General features: G+C 45.0%; 1 protein-coding gene across 13 annotated transcripts in view; it reads right to left on the bottom strand.

Moving 5' to 3' along the window:
* The window catches only part of LOC144723345 (chromodomain-helicase-DNA-binding protein 9-like), a 172,703-nt gene that overhangs the window by 73,534 nt on the left and 75,571 nt on the right, over nt 1-23,598 (bottom strand). For 11 of the 13 annotated variants that reach the window (XM_078602060.1, XM_078602069.1, XM_078602068.1 and 8 more), the window contains 9 exons: nt 20,383-20,509; nt 17,616-17,864; nt 15,512-15,580; nt 13,658-13,716; nt 13,094-13,208; nt 12,024-12,110; nt 8,405-8,557; nt 6,318-6,439; nt 499-742 (listed from right to left, as the gene is read on the bottom strand). In XM_078602060.1, the coding sequence (XP_078458186.1) occupies nt 499-742; nt 6,318-6,439; nt 8,405-8,557; nt 12,024-12,110; nt 13,094-13,208; nt 13,658-13,716; nt 15,512-15,580; nt 17,616-17,864; nt 20,383-20,509 (1,225 nt within the window). The remainder of the gene's footprint in view (nt 1-498; nt 743-6,317; nt 6,440-8,404; nt 8,558-12,023; nt 12,111-13,093; nt 13,209-13,657; nt 13,717-15,511; nt 15,581-17,615; nt 17,865-20,382; nt 20,510-23,598) is intronic. The other 2 variants (XM_078602067.1, XM_078602063.1) reach the window with 2 other exon arrangements.

Genomic DNA, 23,598 nt, shown 5'->3' with positions numbered 1-23,598 from the left:
AATGTACTCACGAGGGAGAGGATATCGCTACAAGGTCCATGTGAATCATTCAGGATCTTACTTGCTGCACTATTACTGACAGGCCACCTCGCAGCCGAGCATGCTGGAAAATCTCACGCACGCAACGATTTCTGTGCGATGCATCAACTCCAACCTTTCCAAAGTGTGCCACGGTAGCGAGATGTTAACTACCTCGTCTGCTATATAGGTCATGGGTCCGATCCCGACCCTGATTCCTGCTGTATATTTGGAGTTTGCGTATTCTCTTCCTGTGGTCACGCGGATTTTTCTCCGGGTCCTCCAGTTTTTCCCTCCACATTTAAAAACATGCGTTTAAAAGTATTTGGCTGCAATACATATCCACGCGATAAGCCACGTCATTGAGCTGTCATTTGCGGCCAGGTCGCATCTGAAAAAGAGCTATACAGATAAAAATATAAATAGTTTTAGTTTATCGTTTAAATTTCCGCCACCGCCGTTCTTTCGCGAAGCGCTGACCTGGGCGTCACGGGTGTACATCTCGTACTGCTGGATCATCTGGCGGCTCGCCACGCTCCCGTGGAACACCACGGCGTTCATGTCGGTCCACGTGCGGAACTCGCGCTCCCAGTTGGCGATGGTGGACAGTGGCGCGATGACGAGGAAGGGGCCGTGCACGCCCGCCAGCGCCACGTCCTGCAGGAACGCGATCGACTGGATTGTCTTGCCCAGTCCCATCTCGTCCGCCAGGATGCAGTTTTGTCTGTGGGTGGCAAAGCAGAATGAGCAATGAGCAAACGAAGCCAAGAGGAGAATGGCCGTTAGTTCTTTCGCTCAGCCCACTTTTCTTGGGCAGCCGTCGAAAATGCTCCGCTAAGATTTATGCGACTACAGTATTTACGGACTTGCTATTCGCAATTTTGGCTATCTGCGAATAGCATCTAGAACTGTACACGACTGCATCGAGAAAAAGAGATGAGAAAAAGAAATGAGAATGTGATGCAAGAGAGTGATGAGATAAAGTGATGATAAAGTGATGAGATCAAGCGATTAGATAAAGTGATGTGTTATTATGAAAATTTTAATGCATTTAATAGCTAATTTATGTATTTATTTAAGGTAATTATTTAAAAAAATTGTTTTCCTCGGCCAATATCATTACACGCAAGTTCTAGACTTGAAGCTTTTGTGACTGCAAGGATCCATACTCTTTGGTTCTTTCGGTAAAGTCACGTAGGTGCAAATAAAATAAAAATAACTAAATAACGACGTTTCGGAGGCAACACAAGCTTCCGTCATCAGGTGGGACAACCACAGCAAAAATGTTTTGTAAAGTAAATAACGACAACAGCTTAAATCCCCGCCCCCAACTCCACACGCCCCCCCCCCTGCATCCTTCCTCCCTGGCTCTTATCCAACATAATCGCTTGTCACATACAGCTCTCTCTGCCCACTACAGTAAAAAATATTTTTGCTGTGGTTGTCCCACCTGATGACGTAAGCTTGTGTTGCCTCCGAAACGTCGTGATTTAGTTATTTTTATTTAATTTTCACCTACATGACTTTACCGAAAGAACCAAAGAGTATTACACGCAAAATGTGGTATTCCTGAGCATCTCCAGAACGTATCCCTCGTGAATAATGATGGAATACCGTACACCAAGACACCTTCTGTGGGGCTCCAGTAATAGGATATTTCTGTGTCGTTTCAAATTGTAAGTTGAAATATAAAGAGGAGCGAGTTGACGTCCGCTGTATGAAATTCATCAGCTGCAGAAATCTTGGTCAACACCAAGATTAAGATGCCATCCTGGCCAATGGCGTTGATGCACCACCCCACCTCACCATTGCTTCTTTCTATCTGCCACAGTTCACAGCTTTTGCACACTCAAACCTGTCAACCCCTTATCAGTGCCTACCTTATTACAGACCAATTCAGACCTCATTGGTTACCCCGTACCCTTATAGATATCAACGGTCATGATACAAAGTCCTATCACAAGGGAGAAACACAAAGACAAAAAAATTATATTTTTTGCCCATATTGAAACAGCTGTACGTCGTATGGACCTGAAAACTCAATTTCCCTGCAAGAATATGGGTAAACCGTATGGGTTCACCGGTATGCACACTTGACGACTGACCACAAAGGTCCGCCCCTACAGTCGCATCATCATTAATGTCACTTGACGCTAGGTCTTCTCAAGAACTGCCTCTGCAGGTGCCTACTCCGGTGACTGTCTCAGTATCGCGCTCCTCCTCCATTCTGCACCCGTGCCCCACACATCGCAACCTACGTTTGTTGATATTTATTGGGTCTTTCGGTAAAGTCACGTAGATAGGTTCAAAGAAAATAACAAAAATAACAAAAAAACCATGACGTTTCGATCGCATCGCAAGCGGTTGTCGAGTTCCGAACACAAGCGGAGATGAACAGAAGGTAAGTTCAACTGGATGTGGCCAGCGGTAAAGTAATAAGTAATATAAAAAAAAATGAAACACGCTTTAATGAAATGTAACGTACTAGTAATGGAAGAACTCCACGACTCCAGGAAGTGGCCCCGAAGCTTGCCATAACGTAATGGGCCGTGGTGATTTACAGTCAACGTCAGTTGAGCGTGGACAATTAGACCCAAGCCGAAACATAACGTATAAAAAATAATGTTTAAAAAAATATATATTTTTAATGATAGAATATAGTATTGTCATCAGTATGACATATGCATACCAAGTTTGCAGTCGATACCACATTGGGAAGTGGGTTAAAATTGAGTTACAAGATTTGAGGATACGACAACAACAGACAGTGAGTTATAATAAGGACTTGACCGCTAAACCCTGCGAGCGACGTGTCCCATTCGTAACAATTTAAATGACGTCATTAACCTGCCAGTGTTCTCTAATACACAGGTGCTCCTCTCTCTGTCTCTCAATGTAATTCTAGTCATACAGTACATGTGTTGCGGGCACTGTACCATTCCACTGAGTTCTCGAACAAAGCTCTTGGTTTACTGGTCGATCTACATTCCTACCCTCACCTATGGTCATGAGCTTTGGGAAATGACCGAAAGGATGAGATCGCGGGTACAAGGGGCCGAAATTAGGTTTCTCCGCAGGGTTGCCGGGCTCACTCTCTGTGATCAGGTGAGGAGCTCCGTAACCTGGGAGAGCCTCAGACTGGAGCTGCTGCTCCTCTGGATCGAGAGGATGAGGTTCGGGCACGTTTTAAGGATGCCCACCGATAGACTCCCCCTGGAACTCTAACGTGCAGCACGTCCTACTGGGCAAAGACCCCGGGGCCGGCCCAGGACACGCTGGCGGAACTATGTCGCTCTGCTGGCCTGGAAGTGCCTGGACATTCCCCCGGGAAGAGCTAGAGTCTGTCACCAGGGAAAGGGAGGTCTGGACTGCCCTGCTCAGCATGCTGCCGCCGCCGCCGCCGAGAAATTAACGAGCAACTAATTCTCTAACATAAATGATCAGTGAATTTGTGTTTACTTCCCTATCATGATTACGTGCTATTTAGGTTTAAAAAATGGTTTAAAAAAATGTATCACACATTTAACGCGTTGTGACGAGTTCCTATTTACCACAGGCTTAATCTGCTCACGTGCATTTGTGAATGGAAATGTGTCTTAACATCACAGATCACACCTCAACTATTTGCAACAAATAATTGTTTTCCTATTATCTGCCAAGGACACACCTTCCATGAGAGGAAACATATGAAAATTGCCTATTACTATTATTATTGACTTTGGATGCAATAAGCTCGACTGGAAAATGTCTCACCACCGATCACATTACATGCATCATACAGATCTGCCTGCCCAGTTAAACACTGAGAGGTTTTAACGCAACAGCAACAGACCAAAGTGCTCTAGTTTCCAAGCCTCTCGTTTAATGCAGCAGTCGTGTAACACATGAGCAAAAAGGTCAGTTGGTGCATTCTATCATTTCACATCTCAAGCGGGGACTGGGGAGTACAGCAGGTAAGAAGCGATATCTGACGATGCTCTTGCTACAGATTCACGCGTACGAAACCGAAACCACTCAGCCAAGGCACGATCGACCAGGGCACACTGCCAGCAGTGGGCAAAATTTTAAATCGCAGATGTCAAGCTGGGCCATGAACTGGAATGAGCCCAAAACCACCCCACCTCCCTCCGGGTGGGTGCTTAGGGACAAAGGTACGTGGGGAAATGTTCTGTATCGGGGCTGTAATTGTCCACACGGTCGACCAGCTGAGGCACTTCGTCTCAACGTAGGCAAAGGCCACGGACTGTTTGATACACGCAAAGCAGAGAGGTAGTTGAGGCGGCGAGCTTAGGGAAATTTACGGCAAGTGAAAGGATTACCACGCCGCTACTGACCATACATTCCGTGAGAGCAAGGGCTGAAAACGCCGCTGAGAATGAAACGGTCTCGCCGCACGACTCCAATTGCTATCTTAAGGCTCAACGTGTTTTCAAGCCATTGCGTTTGATAAGGTAGTGGAGCTCCAACGCCTTAACCCTGCAGAGGTCCCAATGAGGCAGAATGAAATTTTAAACAGCTCGTCACTTAGCCTTTCCCCCAGCTGGCGTCGACTCGGGGAACGCATCCCAGTGAAATGTTCAGGGGATGGGACAGCCTGTACAAGCGAAATAATCGATTCTTTAACGAGCACCGATTTAACATGCCGCCCACCGCCTTGAGCGGCCAAGCAAATGGAAGAGTTCTTGCTAGCTGAATGGTTAACAGCTGCCGGCTCCGCTCGTGACAATAGCGATGTCTAGCGCCTCAAAGGGACACGGTCAACCCAACGGCAACACACACACATCGCACATCACACGGCACAAACTGGCTCCCTCCTGGGCTTCACAGCAATCGCCGACAGATCCCTCAAGACACGGCCATCTCTCATCCATCACATCACACGCCTGAAAATCGCTTGTCGTGAGATGTAAACTGTACCCCTCCCTCTCTCCACCACCCCCCCCCCCTCCCCCAACCAGTCTCGTTAGAGAACGTGCTGCACTTCACGTGATACTCTGACGACGAAGGCAGCTTCACAGTTGTTTAATTTCTTAACGAACATTGTAAACCTGCTGTGACTGCACGCCAGTGGGTTTCAGCGATTTCTTCGTTTTGCCCCCCCCCCCCTATTAAGAAATTAGGGCCACTATTATCAACTGAGATATACACAGCGCTCACAAGACAGGGAAAATTAAGAACCCCCTCTACATCAGAGCACAGCAGCACGTTGAAAAGATTTGGCAGTTTTTGGTCGCATCTTTTCACGGCACCAAAGTGGGGCATGAATATCGAAGTGGCCACAGGAATACTGATTTGGCATTCCTGACCGTTACGAGCTCATGCATTTTTGCAAACTGTGAGAGTTGTGCAAGTTGCCAAAGTCGATAATTATTTTTTTGCCCGCTGTTTTCTCAATTGCGTTTTTCTTTTATCGTTTCATATGACGCTTCCCATCCCTTATGCAATGAAATTTCCGAGCATATTTGTCAAGCGGAGATACCGTAGTGAAAAGTGTAAACTAACCGCAAATCTTTTTCCGCCGTATAAGGAGATGTCACATCCACACTGACGACGCAACATGCCATAGTGTGTCGAAAAAAATTTCCACATTATCAATTAGGGTCAACTGTATACCACAAACAAATCAACAAAAGTTATACTTTTGATGCCTTTCCTTTCCTAATGCGTGACCCCAGGCCTACCTTGTGAAAGAAACGATGAGTGGACTCCCACCTGGGAGTCCATTGACCGTGTTACTGTTGTCAGCAACTGAACTAACTTCTAGTCTATTTTCAGAACCGACCACCACCTACAGACCGTGACCCAACAGGAATTCTCGGTTTCCCCACCGCCATCATTATAATTTCGGCCATTATGATTTTCATATACAGTAAAACCTTGGATTGCGAGCATAATTCGTTCCGGAAACGTGTTTGTAATCCAAAGCACTCGTATATCAAAGAACTCGTATATCAGTTGTGATCACGTGACGCTCAGCAGACAAAGTGTATACAAGTACTACTCGTGTTGCAAGACCTCGCTCGTTTATAAAATTAATATTTATTTTACATTTTTCCTCGTCTTGAAAAACACTCGCAGACCAAGTTACTCGCAATCCAAGGTTTTACTGTATCACCATATTTCGAACAACGCACCATCTCTGGATATGAGAAAAGCAGATTACTTGAGTGGAGAGGAAATACATCTGAAAACTATAATCCATTCTGTCTCAAATCCAAATAGATTTGTTCCTCATGTAGGCACCCTCTTTTTTTTTTAACACTGATTTTCTCTGGCAGGAAAAAAGGGAGCACACCCACCTGTTGTACCAGTTGAACAGCAGCCAGTTTACTCCCTCCAGCTGGTACTCCCTGAGCTGGTTTCCGTTCTTGTACTCCCGCGAGTCCTCCAGTTTCTTCCAAGCTTTTGGCGGCGGCCGTTCCTGCCGTGCCCAGACACGTGGCGCACAGATCAGTAACCCCTCTCACGCCCGTCAAGGAGAAACCCAAGAGTGCGAAAGGGGGTTTCAGATTGCCATCACCCCTCCTCCCCCCCCTACCGTCATAAACACATGGTATGGTTTTAACCTGGCTAAAACCGAAATCCTGCAGACTTTGATCGCTTGCAAATAGCAACTGCATCCTGCGCGTAAGCACCGTCGTGTAACGCGGAGGTAGGCATTTAATACAGGATCAAGGGGAGAGTTTCGGGAGCATTGGAAAATGCTCCAGCAGATTACTGGCTGGCACGTCGACAGGAGCTGTCGGCTGCCTGAGCAGTTTCAACACTTGAGTGCTACTGTGTGGGTTTGTCCAATCCCGCTCTGACACTGCGTTTTTCCAGCGCCTAAAAAAATCGGCAAAAAGCGATATGGCCGCTTTCAATCGGTTTGCTTGGAAAGCCACTCTCATGGCACGGCTCAGTCCCTGCTAAAAGAATATACCACTGGAGGATTCTCAAGAGTACATACAAAGCGAACCTTTCGATGCAAAGATTAAGTTAACGCAGATATTTGTTTTAGGGTATTTATGCCGCAAATGCTTGAAACTACAGTGAGGACCATTTTTGTAAGCACATGTTAATACAATGCAAATTCCCAAGCCATGTGAAAACACTAATCCAAAATAAAGTTGGGAATAAGAGAGCAATAAATAAGGTTGTGGTCATATTGAAGATACCTTCAAAAGTAAAGTCAAATGTAGTACGACATGTGGAGCTTTCTGGTTCGCAGCAATTGAGATCATATCTCAAATGTTCATCCGCTTGAATTTAGAAAACTTGACAGAGCAGTTTTAAAAGAAACGGCAGCTTTGAGCAGGCAAGCCAATTAATGTTGAGAGACTGAAATGGAAGAACAAACCTACCCACAATAGGACCTCACGAAAAATGATTGAATAAATGTTACGTTGACAGCATTGCATTTTCGTTCAAATGATTTGGATTGGATAAAAAAAATACTGTCATAGCACAAAAAACCCCACAATATCCACGTGTCTAACAATACATTTACAAAAATGTATTGAATCTAGAATACAGTAGAAGAAATACCCCAAGCTCAGCTTCTCAGAGACGGAAAGTGGAGTGAGTGAGAGAAAGCACCGAGATGGAAATGAAGGTGCCAGTCACTCTCGCGAGAGATCAACGCGTGCTGCTATGTGGGCATCACTACTATTATTATCACCACCACTGCACGTGGTAGGATCTCAGCATAGGAAAAGCTGTTGCTGGATAGCTAATGTTATAACCAGAGGCTATTTAAAAGGAGAAGGGTGAATGCTTTGATATTTGAATTGCCTTTGTACTTTTTGGTTCTTTCGGTAAAGTCACGTAGAAGGAAAATAATAAAAAAATAAAAATAAAACATAATAAAATAATTCTCACGACGTTTCGGCCACAACGCAAGCAGCCGTCCTCAGATGAAGAATGAGGACGGCTGCTTGCGTTGTGACCGAAACGTCGTGAGAATTATTTTATTATGTTTTATTTTTCTTATTTTCCTTCTACGTGACTTTACCGAAAGAACCAAGAAGAGGAATCCGTGCAGTCACGAAAGCTTTAAATTGCCTTTGTACTAATCGCGTTTTGGCGTTGTCGGGTGTGACACCAGTGAAACGAGGCTATGAAGAAGGCTGTCTCTGGTGCAGGCCAAACAGTTTCAAAGAAAATGCAGAAATCATCAGAGCATGTTCGTTTGTATGCTTTGCCACAGGTATGTGTGGTTAAAGAAGACTTGATCCCTTACAAGAGGTGTGTCTATTTGGTGTTTGAACATTCTAACAACTCCTGTGTCATTGCCAGAGAAGCTAAAGCATTTTCTTATTTTGATACTGCCAAAAAAAGGTCCCATAGATAATGAAATCGCCCACGTGTTTCAAGATGTGAATCTCGCCGGTGCATTTCTACGTACGAAGGGTAAACGCACCGCGCGTTTGCAGACGTGCTTGCGCGCTCGGAGGGCCTCGAACTCGTCAATGCGCGTCTGGTCAATGTCCTCCTTGAGTTCCCACGTGCTGTCCTCGTAGGGCAGGGAGCACCACTTCACCAGATAGTACGTGACGGGCTGTGGCATGGACACACACACACACACACAAGGATAGACGAACACTTTACAAGAGACTGCACAAACAAACAAAACAACTTGATACTCCACGATGCAAAATGCGTTTAATAATTCACACCGTCCTCTCTTGTGATTCGAGATCACGATTTGCATAAATAATCAACTGGGGTTTGTTGTTGTTACATTTGAGTCGTCAAGTTTGTATTGCCCATCTTGTCTCATTTGTGTCTTGTTTATTCCATTGTATGTTGAGCTTCTTGCGTACCGTACGTATCCAACCATGCTAAGCGGGTGTGCGGGGGAAGGACAACATTTGCCTAAAGTTTGTGTTTAGAATGTATTGGCATAAACTGTAAATAAGTAAACTCTTAAACACCTGCTTTCGTGAATCTATTTGTGAGTGTAACAATTATTTTTTATTGATGAATCAATGAATCATTATACGTCCACTATAAACAAACCCAAGATGAGTTGCCAAATCAGGCATGGGAGTTCTTATGTTGAACTTCTTTCGCACCGTATGTGGCCAACCGTGCTAATTGGGGGTGCGGGGGAAGAACAACAACAAACTAAACAAAAAATAAGTTCTAAAGGAATTAGTTTTCAATTGGACACCGAGGAGACGGAAGGTCTCAAGTCAGATGATGGTGATAGAAGAATTGATTGCATGGGCAGGCCATGGAGGTCGAGTGTCAACTGTGAATCATAAAAAAGAAGCAATTATGTTGTGTAGTGGCATCAACAATAATGGCCGTGATGCTCTTGATCTTAATAGGATTTTGTCTTGACTGTGTGTATACCATACTGTGTCTTGAGATGTAGTTGCTGAGAGACAAGAAATATCAGAATCAGAATGTTTATTCATCCTGGAGAAATCCGATGAGCTATGAAGCTCTTTAAGCAGATGTCGAGTAGGGGCGGGTCATGTTGTCCTAGCCATTATAAGGTCCGAGGTTCTAATTGCTATTCTTAGGTTTTTTCGGTAAAGTCACGTAGGTAAAACATTAAAATCAATGAAAGTAAAATAAAATAAAAATCACAACGTTGTACTACGTCGTGCATTCTTTTGGCCCCGCCCCCCCTCCCCCTCCCGATGCGTTCTACGTAGCACGTCGTGCCGTCTTTGAGCCCCGCCCCCCTCCCTCCCGATACGTTCCATTCATTGGCTACCACATTCTGATGAGCTCCCCCCCCCCTCTCCTCCCCCCTCAACTTGCTTTTAAGGGATTACATCTTGAATCATTGCCTCACTTGATGCAGCAAATCTGGCTGTGACGGTCTCACCTGATGACGGAGACTTGTGTTGCCTCCGAAACGTCGTGATTTTTATTTTATTTTACTTTCATTAATTTTAATGTTTTACCTACGTGACTTTACCGAAAAAACCTAAGAATATGAATCCTTGCAGTCACGAAAGCTTCAAATCTAGTTCTAATTGCTGTTCATGCATTATGTACAACTATGCGTGGAGGTGTGTAGTGGTTGAACTTGAAATTCGTTTGCACCATACGTAGCCAACCATGCTAATCGGTGGTGGTTGGTCCGATGGTGGGAAAGTGGTTAATAACATAGGAGCATGGAAGAGCCACCAATTGTTCATGGATACCAACAGAGATGAGCACCGCTCAAAACTCATTTGAGCATGGCGATAACTTTTAGACTTTTTTTTTAAATGCAAATACAACAAATACCCCTTGTTCAGCTAAGGTGAAGCACTGTTAATGACCACCAATTAACGGCAAGATTTGTATGCAATTGAAAGGTTCAGTCACCATCATCACTGCCATATTTTTGTCCCCAGTGATTATACTGACACGCAAGGTATTCATTTTAGGATAAGTAGCCCAGGAGAGACTCAAGCCAAGTTCAGATACCAATTGCCCAATGCTGTTCATGACTTTATACAGCCAAAATGTCTGGGTCAGACAATGTTCATGAGCCAGCACGACACCTGGCTGTTATTGCCTTTCGTGCGCTGATGTTCATCGCTTTATAGCAGGTCGTCGTTTTAGGCTGAGTCAACCAAAGGTAGGTCGAGAAAAGGGTTCAGAAAACAATTGCCAATTAGGCGTGTGGCCCAGAATTGAATCTGCGTCACTCGGATGGCAACACAGTGAGCTAAAACACAACATCATTACTCCTAGCCCGCTTACAACACAGAATTGGCTCACATGACCATCCAAGAACACCACAATACAAAGGTCGCGTGGTGTGGGGTGGCCATGTCTAAGCGGTGAATCCGCAGGCATGAGGTGGGTACAATCACAGTTCACGCATACTTCAGGCAAGGGAAAAAGCGCTAGTATGGTTTGTGGTCTGGCAGTGGGTGACGCCTCGTCTCACAACAGAGGCACGGGTGAATGCGGGAGCGATGACACTGCCGCCTGTGCCTCCGAGGGAAAACGGAGCAGCACTTGTCAAACAAATCTTCAAGAGGACACGCACAGGTGCAGAGCCGTGCGACTAAAACAATGACACACCTGCACCAACACGGGACTCCAGAAAGCAAGCGAAAACTATTCAAGGGGAAAAAATAAAAACGTAAAATTCGAACTAAAAAGTCAAACCAACGTGTTTTCCTGCTAAAACGAGCAAAGGGGTGGAGTCTACCTCCTTCTATAGCCCTGAGCGAGTGCTGGAAATTCCACATTCCCATGGTGGGAGCAAGTGTCCCCTTCTTATTTCGTATGGCTGATGTAGATGTAGAGGAACAACTACAATTTCACATTCAGGTGGTCAAGCCAAATAACCGCGTCAGTAGCGGAGGGTATTGCTGTGGTTTCTCCTTCGTATTTGTGGATCGGGCATTGTGTCGTTATACGTTGTACGGTCTGTTCTGGATGACCACAGTTCGTGCATCAGGTATCCGCATCTGCCATAGTTTGTGCAGATGCGGTTTAGGGGTGGCCAGTGTCCCCAAAGCAGCGGTCCCCAACATTTTTGGCACCAGGGACCGGTTTCGTGGAAGACAATTTTTTCACGGACCACGGGGGGGGGGGGGGGGGGGGTTCATCATTGGGTATTTCCCCCTTTTCAAAGAAGTTCTCCAGCGACGTTTGTTTTATACTCATTTTGGCCAGGGATTAGCAGCTTGTGGGCTTACCAAAACTGTGACCGAGACAAGTCCGCAATGCGGGAAAGAGGCGCGGGCAGAAGTGGTAAATAATAAAACAATGGGGGCGGGCCACGCGCAGACTCACCGCTCACCTCCTGCTGTGCGGCCCGGTTCCTAACAAGCCACGGACCGGTACCGGTCCGCGGCCCGGGGGTTGGGGACCCCTACCCCAAAGGACAACAACTGTTGATTTTCCACAAAGTGCGGCTATTTCTTTTTTCCGTCCCTGATGGCGTGAGTTGACTCCCAATTGGGCTTTGAACCCAACGTGGTACGGATTGTGAAAGAATTTAACTGGGGATGAGAATACACAAAGTGTGAACGTGTGAGCGGGGGCCGAGCTGATCGCACCTCTCCCGTGTCTGGGTCACTGCAGTGGGACACGTCCAGTATTCGATCCACCTCCACGTAGTCAGGGTTGAACGCTTCCTCGTCCAACTGTGAACAGGAAGACGTCAGCATCAACAACAGTAAAAACGAATATCCTTCATGCACGCTGTACAGCCGGATGCTGGGACTACGGTAGAGGAACGGTCAACTCAGCAGAAGGCAGGAAAGCAACTGTACCGACATGCAGATCCTCAGACGGATCAACACGAGAGAGAGCCAGGCTACTCTTCCCCTTTTGCCTTTGGCAGGAGAGAACAAAGACAAGCAGAACATAGGCTGAAACCGGAAGCCCTTTAAACTCCAGGATCGCATCGGGTGAAGCAATCCTGGCTGCGGCGTTCAACACAAAGGACCGCACGTGCTCGAGTTTCAGTTGCGTCCCTACGATCGTCAATCAGAACCTTCAAGGGGCAGGACGGCAGGGGCATTTTGAACGTCGCGTCATCTTGCGCGGAAGCCAACACCTGCCTGTATATACAGCAGAGAGGACGGGGCCTTGGGCCATGCCTTCTCCCTTGGTCAATGCCCACAAGACTAGTGGACACGTAAACTCAGGACCCCGTTTATTTTGTGCGTGCAATAAACTTTTATTTGTTCCCACAGCCTGCCTTGTTTCTCAAGATGAGAGTGCAGTTCCATTCTGCTGCGAGTGGTCCTTGTGGTTTGTTATAGATGTTGATCATAACCTGAGAACAATTCCTTTTAAATGTGTGGCCTTGTAAAATGGAATGAGATTAAAACTACATTCGCTCATCCAAACAAATGTATTGCAGCAAAGTGATGCACACCTTTTGGAGATGTATTTTTTTAAGGGTCGTGCAAGCTTGCATGTGTATTTCTGAACGTACACTATTGCTGGACTTGTCAGCTATTTAGTTAGGCCATGCAAATAGACGACGTTTGGATCATTGTGAAACTGCCATGCTTCGTGTGACTAGTTGGTTGTGTAATGCACTTCAAAATAAGGAAATTAATGAGCACGAATGTACACACATCATGTGTACTACTGGTGTGTGCTGCATGAAACATACCTGTGCAAATATGTTCATCTGAGCTCGCTTGATCCAGAAGCGTTTGATTTTCTGGTGAATGCGTTTGTCCCTCTCCAACTGCTGCATTGAGGCCCACTCACAGTGCAGGTAGGAGCTAAGGGAAGGTTCACAGCACTTGCTCACATCAATCACCCGCAACCAAGACGCCAGAGGAGAGTTTTTCTCCAAGCCAACTGCATTACACTGTCATATTGATGCTATCTGCAAAGGTCAGGTAGCAAGGGCACGTCGCACGCAAATTCCCAAAAACTAGCGGAGAAAGCTGTTATGCTTTTACAAGGAATCCCAAACTATTGTCATAACCTCAACAAATAACCACACGTGTGATGCCAAGACAGAAAAGTGAGGGTGTGCGTTTTATGATGCGAGCAAGCCACTCGGTTATTCTCTTTTAAAAATGACGTCAAGTTCTGTTATATCTCTATTTCTTATGAAAGACTCTGCGATCGAACACTGTGAAATTAACTCAAAACGGCTCTTCCAATACACATAATGTTTAATCTCGTACGAGTTATTTGTGCGAACTGAACATTTAAGACTCACTAATTTTTGTACTTGACGTAGTACTCCTCCACATCAATCAGACCTTGCCCAGACACCACCTGAAAGAACACATGCTGAGAGTCAGCACACTGAGGGGAGGTTTGCATTTACAAGACTTCCCCAGATTGCCCCGTTCTACTCACACAGTGTTGCATTTAAAAGCACGGCACTTGCACATCTTTAATGGACTGAAGTGGTGCAGTTAAATCTTTTTTTGCTTTTGCGCTGAAGAGATGTGCAAAGGGGGCATAGCTTATTCGGTATAACAGGATTGATTCTAAAGCTCCTGATATATTGGCGCTGATTCTCACGTGTATTAATCAGTGGTTGTAAATTGTCGACAGTATTCCCTCATTATTCGCGAGGGATACGTTCTGGAGATGCTCCTGAATAGCACATTTCGCGTGTAATATTTTGTAATGAATTACCTCAAATAGATAACTAATATTTTAAATACATGGAATTTATCACAATAACACAAAAAATTGGTTATAAACATGAAGTAAATAAAAAATAAAAAATAAAGGATTAAATAATAAATTTTTATTTAAAGCTTTCGTGACTGCAGGGATTCATATTATTGGTTCTTTTGGTAAAGTCACGTAGAAGGGAAACAATAAAATAATTAAAAAAACGTTTCGACTGCAACACAAGCAATTCTCATCAGGTGATGATGATTGCTTTTATTGTTTCCCTTCTACGTGACTTTACCGAAAGAACCAAGAATATAATATATATTAAATAATAGTTTATAAATAAACTTATCTAAAATTATGATGCACATCATCACTTGATCTCATCACTTTATTCTCTCCCTCTCTCTCCCGATGCAGTCGTGTCGAGTTCCAGATGCGATTCGCGGACAGCCAAAATCAGGGATAGCGAAAATCGCAGACAGCAAGTTCGTGAGTAACGAGGGAATGCCGTAGTTTGTATGTATTACATTCACGTGGCACCCCCAGCCACAAGAGGCTGCTACGTTTACCACAAATAAAATAATACACACTCGGATTGAATCATGCTAATGTCAGGAATCGCTGGGAAGTGGGACAAATAAAGACACCCGTGGCACTCCATGACACATCAGGAAGTGCCAAATAATTTCGCCAATAGCATCCGTGTTGACCGTATCATTGTTCTTATAATCCTTACGCATTTAAACCTTTTATTGCGCAAGCGACAATGACCAAGTGAGTACCTAACGGGCATTCAATGACCGTCAGTTTGGTATAAAATTATTTTACTTCACCAGGTAAAGCCCACTAAGCTATTACCTGTTTTTCAAAGGCAACCTGGTCACACATGATAGATTATCAAAGTAGCATATATCATCATCATCATGTGGGATTTTATAGTAGCAGCCAAAATGTCTAAACGCATGTTTTTAAATGTGGAAGAGGGCAAAAACGGAGGACCTGGAGAAAAATCCACGCAACCATGGGGAGAGAGGACACTTGAACTCCAAATATATAGGCGTCAGGGTATAGTTTGAACCTACAACCTCCTTCGTATCAGGCGAGGGAGAAAACATCTCCTCGCCACTGAGATGTTATTAGTTCTTGGAATAAAAATTAGTTGCCAAAGACAGTCACCATATCAACGTTCATGCATTATAGTAAAATAAGGAAAGTTACATGTAATTTTACTATACAGTACGGATACGTATTTATTAATTGCTACAATAATGAATCAACCTATCCATTAGTACTGCATTGAAAAATATAGATTTTTTTCCAATAACAATATGCAACAGTGATCACAATCGGCGGCAAAACCATGCTCAAAATGTGCAATGGATGAACAGAAAGAGGAAGGGAGAGAGCGACAGGCATTGTGGCCTGCATCAAATCTTACTTCTTTCTTCACCATTTTCACTGCCAGAATCTTGTCCACAATGGCAGCATCCTCTTCGCTTGGGTTTTCCTGAACAAAGGCGAGACCGAGAGCGCCCAAATTACAAACGTGCACGTGGGCTAACTGCGTGGCAATGTATGTGGAATAAAAACGCTTAGGAAAGTCATGTTCTACACACAGTGGTCCCGACAGGTCCTAAAATGTGATTGCAATTGGCTGGTTTCAACACATCATGCAACTGGGTCTAACCATCAGGGTCAGGGTTAGACTCACTGTTAGGGCTATAGTCAGGGTTAGGCTCCCCGTTAATGCTAAGATTAGGCTTAGACTCACTGTTAGGGGCAGTTAGAATTTATATTTGTGCCCCGGTTAGACTACGTTAAGGATGGGGTCAGGGTTTGTCTCACTGTGAGGGCTCGGGTCAGGGTTAGACTCGCTACTTGTGCACCAATTAGATTCACTGTAATGGATAGGGTCAAGGTTAAACTCACTGTCAGAGCTAGTGTTTGTTTTAGATTCACTTTCAGGGTTAGGGTCAGGGTTACACTCAGTACAGTCATGCAGTACAATCATGCAGTCTATTCTTGGCAAATAGATTTTATCTCTAAATAATCATCACCATAAGCATGCTGTGTGCAAGAAGCCGACACAAATATTTGGAAACATTGTTCAAGTCAAAACTCTGGTTTTCTTACTATCGTTATCACAAGCGTGCCATGTGTGTACATCTTCTTGGTTCTTTCGGTAAAGTCACGTAGAAGGGAAGTAATAAATTAATAAAAATAAAACATAATAATTATTTTTATTAATTTATTACTTCCCTTCTACGTGACTTTACCGAAAGAACCAAGAAGATGAATCCCTGCAGTCACGAAAGCTTTAAATCGAAATGTGTGTACATTTTACACTAAAAAATGTTTGGCAACACTGTCCCCACCAAAGCTATTTGTAATACTTCAGCTATTGAGTATGATTCTTAATGCACTAAGAATCTAAGCAAAATTAGCCAGTAACCATCGAGCACAACGCTGACATCAGGATACACACCAACAAACAAAAGGAATATTAGAAAGATGTCCCTTCCTGAATACTGTAACTCGTTAATGGTGAAGGCTGTAAAAACTTGCGTTTACTTTTCGTTCCCGTTTTTTAGGGCAGTGTTTTATTCATATTTCTCCAAACTCTGCTCTGCATTTATAGAAATTGAATTTTCTCTTTTAGAAATTTCTACTGCGTCCGTCCCTTAGACACTTAAGCAAAAACTGCCAGAGCTAGAATTCACGTGCAAAGACTGTACTGGGGCCAAGGGTTGCAAGTAAAATAATGCACTGTATTTGCACGGTGATTGATTTGCAGACACGCGCTGCACGACACCCGGTGAGAATGAAGTGCAAAGGGAACCAACGTGGCGAGAGATGTCGCCCCCCCTCACTTCCTCAACTTGTCGTTCTGTTCACATCAGGGACATCAGCCGGCTCACACCTCCGATTAGCACGATGGCTGCGTACGGTGCGAAAGAAGTTCAACATACGTACACACGTACACCTCCACGTGCGCGCACACAGCTGGCGCAATAGTACCGCGACACACGTATTCTTGTGCTCGTGTGATTGAAAAACAGCTTTTTGATGGGATTTTTGTTGTTGTCATATTCCGTTAAGTGTCCTGGGATCCTCTGCATGAAGAGTGCTATAAAATAATGAAAAAGCAACTGCTTGATTGTATTTTATATCACTTCTAAAATAGAACTCAAAAAGCGTATCTTTAGAACTAGCACTCATTGTATGAATAGGACATGCTTTCGCCATTTTGACCTGGTTAATGCCTTAAAATGATGTGTTCACCGTGAAAATGAAGCTGAAACCCCTGGAAAAAAACCTACCTCGAGCTTCAGACAAGTCATTCAGAAACCTATCCAACATATTGCCCCCAAAAGGTATCAACACTGTCCTTTTGGCAAGAGTCTCGCACAAACACACAGTGGTTCGACCTCTAATGTAACCCACCTAACCCTACATCCAGTTCGCTGTGCTGCAGCTGCAAGCTGTTGCCACCTCAAGCAGGATTCACTCTCCCCCCCCCCCCGCCGCTGCTAAAGACTTACCACAAAGAACTGAATGGCCTGCCCGTGGGTGGCGGTCGAGGTGCTCTTGCTGCTGTTGCTGCTGCTCTTGGTAGTGGTGGTAGTGGTGGTGGTGGTGGACGAGGTGGCCACAGTCGGCAAGTGCGCCGGAGCGGGAGCTTTTGCGGGAACTCCTCCCGTCACGTCCACCTCTTCCTCGTCACCCGAGATCTTCAGCTCCAGGTCCTCCGTGTAGCGCTTGCGCTTCACCTGCCTGTTGGAGCGCCGCTTCTTTGCGGCCGCCATCAGAGAACAGGGGCACGCACACACACACACACACGAGGCGCCAAGCTGCCTGGCGAGTCCACAGTGTGAAGCGAGGAGTGGAAATGTACGTATGTAGGTATGTCGAACTTATTTTGCACCGTACGGAGCCAACCGTGTTAATCGGGGATGTGCGAAAATGCCGTGTTGGATCGAAATCAAGATCTGCTACCACAAGCCCCCTCTCCTCTGTATTTCCCCTGCTGTTGGGCAGCATCAGCCACATACTTTCCAAAGAGTTCACATGTTTCAAAACCAACTGACCACAGAGGAAACCCCACAATTTGAAGGTTGCAAGTTTAAATCGTGAGTTAATTTAAATAAGCACCACTTTGTGGAAGTCACCGACAGTTGTTCCCACAGATCGATTGGTCCGTGCCATAGGAATCTGGAATTTCTACCATAGACTCGTTGGGATCAAATGATATTAGACCGTTCCTGCTTAGGGATAATGACATTCGAACGTGCCTAAATACGAGGCTGGGTAGACATAAGCGATGAAAAATAAACTCGGTGCAAGGAAACCGCTTCATCGCGCTGCACAAACCCCACAGGGAAGGCCCTGTGTTCCCTGCCTCAAGACACTTTCATAATTGCAGGTTATTTTGAAACGGTGTCGAGAGGCAAATGTATAATGGACCACTATTTTACGAACAAATATAATTGGAAATGTGTTTCTTCACCAAAGCAATCTTGCATCTTGTGACAGCATTAGGGGGGCGGGGGGGGGGGCACGTTAATTTGTCTCGTTTCACGTGAACTACTGCACTTGGTGATTTATAACAAATATTTGGTCGTTTAGGTATCTGGGACAGCCTTAGCTGAGTAACAAGGCTTCTTCAGGATTGCCCTCTTTGGGTTCTATGGCCAATGTCAAGCGCATGCCTGTAATCCAGCAGGTTGAGGAATCATATAGAAATGTGTGATGGAAATAATTAGGCAGTACAGCAAGTAGGAGGGTGAACTCATCTGTGTGAACCTTTGAGTGTTATCCAGTTATGTGCATGAGTTTTAGGATGGCCTGCTCTGACAAATTTTTTTTTTTTAAAGTGTCCAAATACTCCAAGCACAGTACACTCCTGAAAATGTCTTGAAAATCAGTGAAAAAATAACTTATACAATTACTATCATTACTACCCGCTTCGCCCAGGACTTGGATTTGCCACGCCCGGCCACCTTTGTCTCCCCAGTGGCGATGTTCAGACACCACACCAGTTACTCGTTTGAGGCTGAGTCGACCTAGGGGAGACCCAGGACCGGTTCGAATAATCGATGGCCATGAGCGGGAATCGAACTCGGGTCGCCGGGTTCGTAGTGCAGCACACTAACCACTACACTACCGCTCCCCCCACACACACACGCGGGCGCGTCCATAGGTACACATACACGCGCTTGCTGCAGACACAACTTTCAGGGTGTGTATGGCAGTAAACGACTCAAATAATAAGCCAATGCTGCGCAAAGAACGCCTTAGACCTGCAACACATTTATATGGGACTTTACTCGCGGAGGGTTGGGGGGGGGGGGCGTGACGTCAGCAGGCACACTGCGTGACGCTTCCCCATGCAGGTGACATCACAGATGTGACGTCACCGCTCACTTGCCGTGCAAAATATATCCATTATTGCACCCCCCCCCCCCCCCCCAAAATACAAAAGTCTATTTTTATACTTTTTGCATTGTATACAGTCTGGAAGCCACCCACATGTCAAATTTAAAGTTTGTTGCATGTTGGGAAGTATGCCAAACATTTCGAACAGACACACATATTCACAAATTTCCCTTTTTTATATATATATAGAGGATTGAATATTTACCCATTTTTATTCCAAAATCAATATTTTAGCATATGGTATGAAACCAGTCTACCCAGAGAAAGACCTCACACACATGATCAGAAAACACGCCAAGACCAATACAGTAAATCAACATCCTACTTGCTGTACTAACACACACAGAGTGAACTATACTCGGTTCAAGGCCTCTAAGGTGCAGGATCAACGGCATGTTGTTAATCACATCACTGTTTTAAATTAGGGTTATTTTTAGAATGCAAAATAAAAACCATTTTTAATTGCCGATTTAGGATAACCTACTCAATATGGATGTTGATAATGATGATAATTATGATGACGATGATGGAAACTAAGAACCAGGTTGCAAACCAGGACAAACATGGACCCTGGGCCACCCAGCTACAGAACAATATCGAAAAACTGCAGCCTCACGGCCAAGGACCCAAACAAAAGCTCCACTTGTGCAGCAGGGCGCTGGAGACGCATAAATCAATTTGTTTATCCACAGCGGCCGCAGAAGGTGCTCGCATCGGAGAGATGGGGCTCACGATTCCTCAGCCCCCGCACCCCCCCCCCCCCCCCGACTGCAGCCGATGTGATGCATCGATCGAGCGTGGGTGAGGGAGCAGAGGTGGTTAACTAGGTTGGTGTGGAGGGGGTCGGGCACGATGGGGGCGAGGAGCGCTTACCTGCATCAGGTCGTCGTCGTCTATTACTCCAGAAGCGCCCGCCTGCTCCGTGTCGGAATTTTCAGCCGACGTGTCTCTCTTCCGCTTGCCTTTCTTCTTGCTGCTCGGGGAGCACCCCTTCAGTTTACTGCGCACAAAGCCACAGGGGGGGGGGGGGGGCGTCACTTTTTCAAGGCAGCACAATCCTGAATACGGAAAAATATATATACGTGTATTTGTAACAAGACAAACAAAAACAGGCACAGATTTAAGGTAGCTTCTACGCAGACAGACAAAGGGCTGTATTCGGCTCCTGCTAAGGCTGACTCTCGCAAGCAATTTATATTGCAGCAATCGACTGCGTAATAGCCGCCGTCCGACGTTATTTGTTTAAAGCCCCGGCTTTATCGCTTTTATGTAAATTCTGTCATTTACATTTGTGTCTGATTAATTTAAGTGTTGCCTTGTGCCCAAAGTCTCCTCTGGAAGAGGGACGTTGCATTTTAATGGCCTCTTGCCTGGCAGAAACGAAGGACGTGTTTGATTGAACGGCAGCATACATGAAGTGCACAGAGTGACATTGTAATGATTTTAGAAGAGAAGATGAAACAATTCTTAATTTCTACTCTGTCAATATGTCCTAACGTGTGTGCACGCATGATGTGTGTAGGTCAAAACAGGACTCTAACGAAGCATTCTGTTGTTACAAAATATTCACAGCACATAAAAAGGTACAATACCTTTGCATTTTGGTGCCACTATATGCAACCTTTAGGTAATGTGACATTCTTATAAACGGTATTCTTAAGATCCCTTACGACTGTATAGCCTTTTGAAATGTAAACATTTTCTGCTAAACCTAAGAATGGTTTTGCTAAGGTTTATATACATTTTGTGTTTGCTTAATTTAAGCACAAACTACTATGTGGCGATTGCCTCCTAATGTTTCGTTTAGAATGCAAGCGCGAACATCAAGTGTTTACGTGCTATCATATAGGCGACCTTGTGTTGCGACTTCCACAGTGAGTCACCTGCACGCTCAGTATTTACTGTGTGTGCCATGCCTTGAACACAGACCCAGGAGAGTTCCCGCTTGGGAGCCTCCCTCCCCAATTTGCATGAATGCTAATTAGTAATTCATGGGGCAGACATATTTGTGATACACTCATTGGTGAGTGCATTACCTGTCAGGAATGGTAAGTCCATTCCCGGTTACAGTGCGATAAAAAAAGCGTCAAGTCGTCTGTCTCCCTGCCCAAATGAGCAATGGGGTGGGCACTCTCCACCGCTGTTCCTTACGCCAGTGATAGACCCATCTATCCATAGGAAAACCACTTGACCTACTGCAGAGTGGTACTTATTTTATCTATACTCTTTGGTTCTTTCGGTAAAGTCACGTAGGTATAAAATATAATTATTTTATCTAACCCACACGGCCGACAGGCTGAGTCGACCGCAACCGGTGTTTTAACTCGCAACCTTCCAATTGTTATCTATCAAAAAGTGCCAGGATAATACATTTTAAGGGGCAAAGAATGGAAAGGTTTTCCCTCATTCATTCTGAAATCAACCAAAGGGCTGCATTATCACATGGTCTTGGACCAATGTACCTGCGGCGGGCCCGACTGATCTCTCACACGACTGGGGTTTACATGCCACGCTCTTCATGGCAGGACCTACCACTCTCCCAGCCTCGGCTCTTGTGCTCGACGCTGGCGGAGTCAAGCCTTCTTGAGTGTTGCCCCAAGGATCTGGAATGCCTTGCCGGTGGTGATCCGGCACACTACGAGCCTCAGTGTGTTTAAGAGGGAGTGCAAAACTCACGATTTTCTCATGACTTTACTTAAACATTATTTATCATGGCTTTTACCTAAACAATATTTTATTGCCTTTGCATTTTATATTCTTGGGTCTTTCGGTAAAGTCACGTAGATAGGTTCAAAGAAAATAACAAAAAATAACAAAAAACTACGATGTTTCGATCGCAACACAAGCGGTCGTCTTCAGGAAAAGGGGGGTTAGCTTTCAAGGCAAACTGTTTATCAGGGTTTGAAATGGACGTAGCCCAAATGTCAGCAGCCAATGATAATGCCAGTGGTGGATAGCCAACCCGACGGTGGTTGGTTTTCCAGAAATCCAAGGGCTGCCAGGTGAAAATTAGCATGTTAAAGAGAGATTAGCATATTCTTTGGGTCTTTCGGTGAAGCCACGTAGATAGAACAAAACAATCAAAATAATAACAATATCGATCGCAACACAAGCAATCGTCTTCAGGTGAAAAAAGAGGGGGAAATCTGCCGAGGCAGACTGTTTATAAAGGTTTAGAGATGGGCGGGGCAGCTAATGTTAATGTGGGAGAGGTCTCCGTAACTTGCAGTAGGTCTACACCAATCAAAGAGCTGTTTACAAATGTTAATGGGAGATCGCAGAGCCGCAACCAAGGGGTCGGCACGAGAAGTGACTGTGAAAGTGCAAGTTTGAAATGGGCGTAAAGCACAACTAACATCGGAAGGTAGTAGGATGGGAACATCATAGCCAGTTATGACTTAAACTGGTTGATAACGTCCTTCCAATGCTTGCTCAGTTTATACCCATCTTCTCGGTTGAAATTGTGTCTGTGTCTATATATATGGATGGCTTCATGAGCGAATCTTTGTTGATAGCCAGTGGGCTTTCAAAGTACCTTCGTCTTAGAGAAATCAATTTCGCGTGAGCCCACTGCATTAAAACAATGATCAGCCACGGCCGAGGTATTGGTCCTACCGTGTTTCAGATCTGCCTTATGTTCACGAACACAGTCCGAGACACGTCGCTTAGTTTCCCCAATGTAACTACTGCCGCAGACACAGCTTAGTTTGTAGACGCCGGGGTATTGCATGTCAGGGATCACATTCTTCACAGATGGGATCAGATCACGAAATGTATGTACTGTGTTAAATCGAACCTGTATGGCAAGGTGATGGTTTTGATTGGGTCCTCAGATGATTCTTTCCCAACGGTTGGGGTGATAGCTTTACGGATTGTGTAGTTTGAATATCCATTCGTCTTGAGAGCTTGGTGAACATGTTCCAGTTCACTGGCTAGGTGATGACAGTCGGAAATACATCGAGCTCTATGGTGTAGAGTTTTGATGAGGGAATTCTTCTGGGATGGATGGTGGTGGGAGTCAGTGTTTTAGGTAGGCATCCGCATGGGTGGCTTTCCTGTCGACAGAGTGTCCCATTGAGCCATCTGGTC

Source organism: Lampetra planeri, chromosome 17, assembly GCF_965212315.1.
Source record: "Lampetra planeri chromosome 17, kcLamPlan1.2.h2, whole genome shotgun sequence".
In the NCBI taxonomy this organism is placed as follows: Eukaryota; Metazoa; Chordata; class Hyperoartia; order Petromyzontiformes; family Petromyzontidae; genus Lampetra; species Lampetra planeri.
The sequence above is the reverse complement of the archived record's forward strand: the minus strand, read 5'-3'. Positions and strand labels throughout refer to the sequence as shown.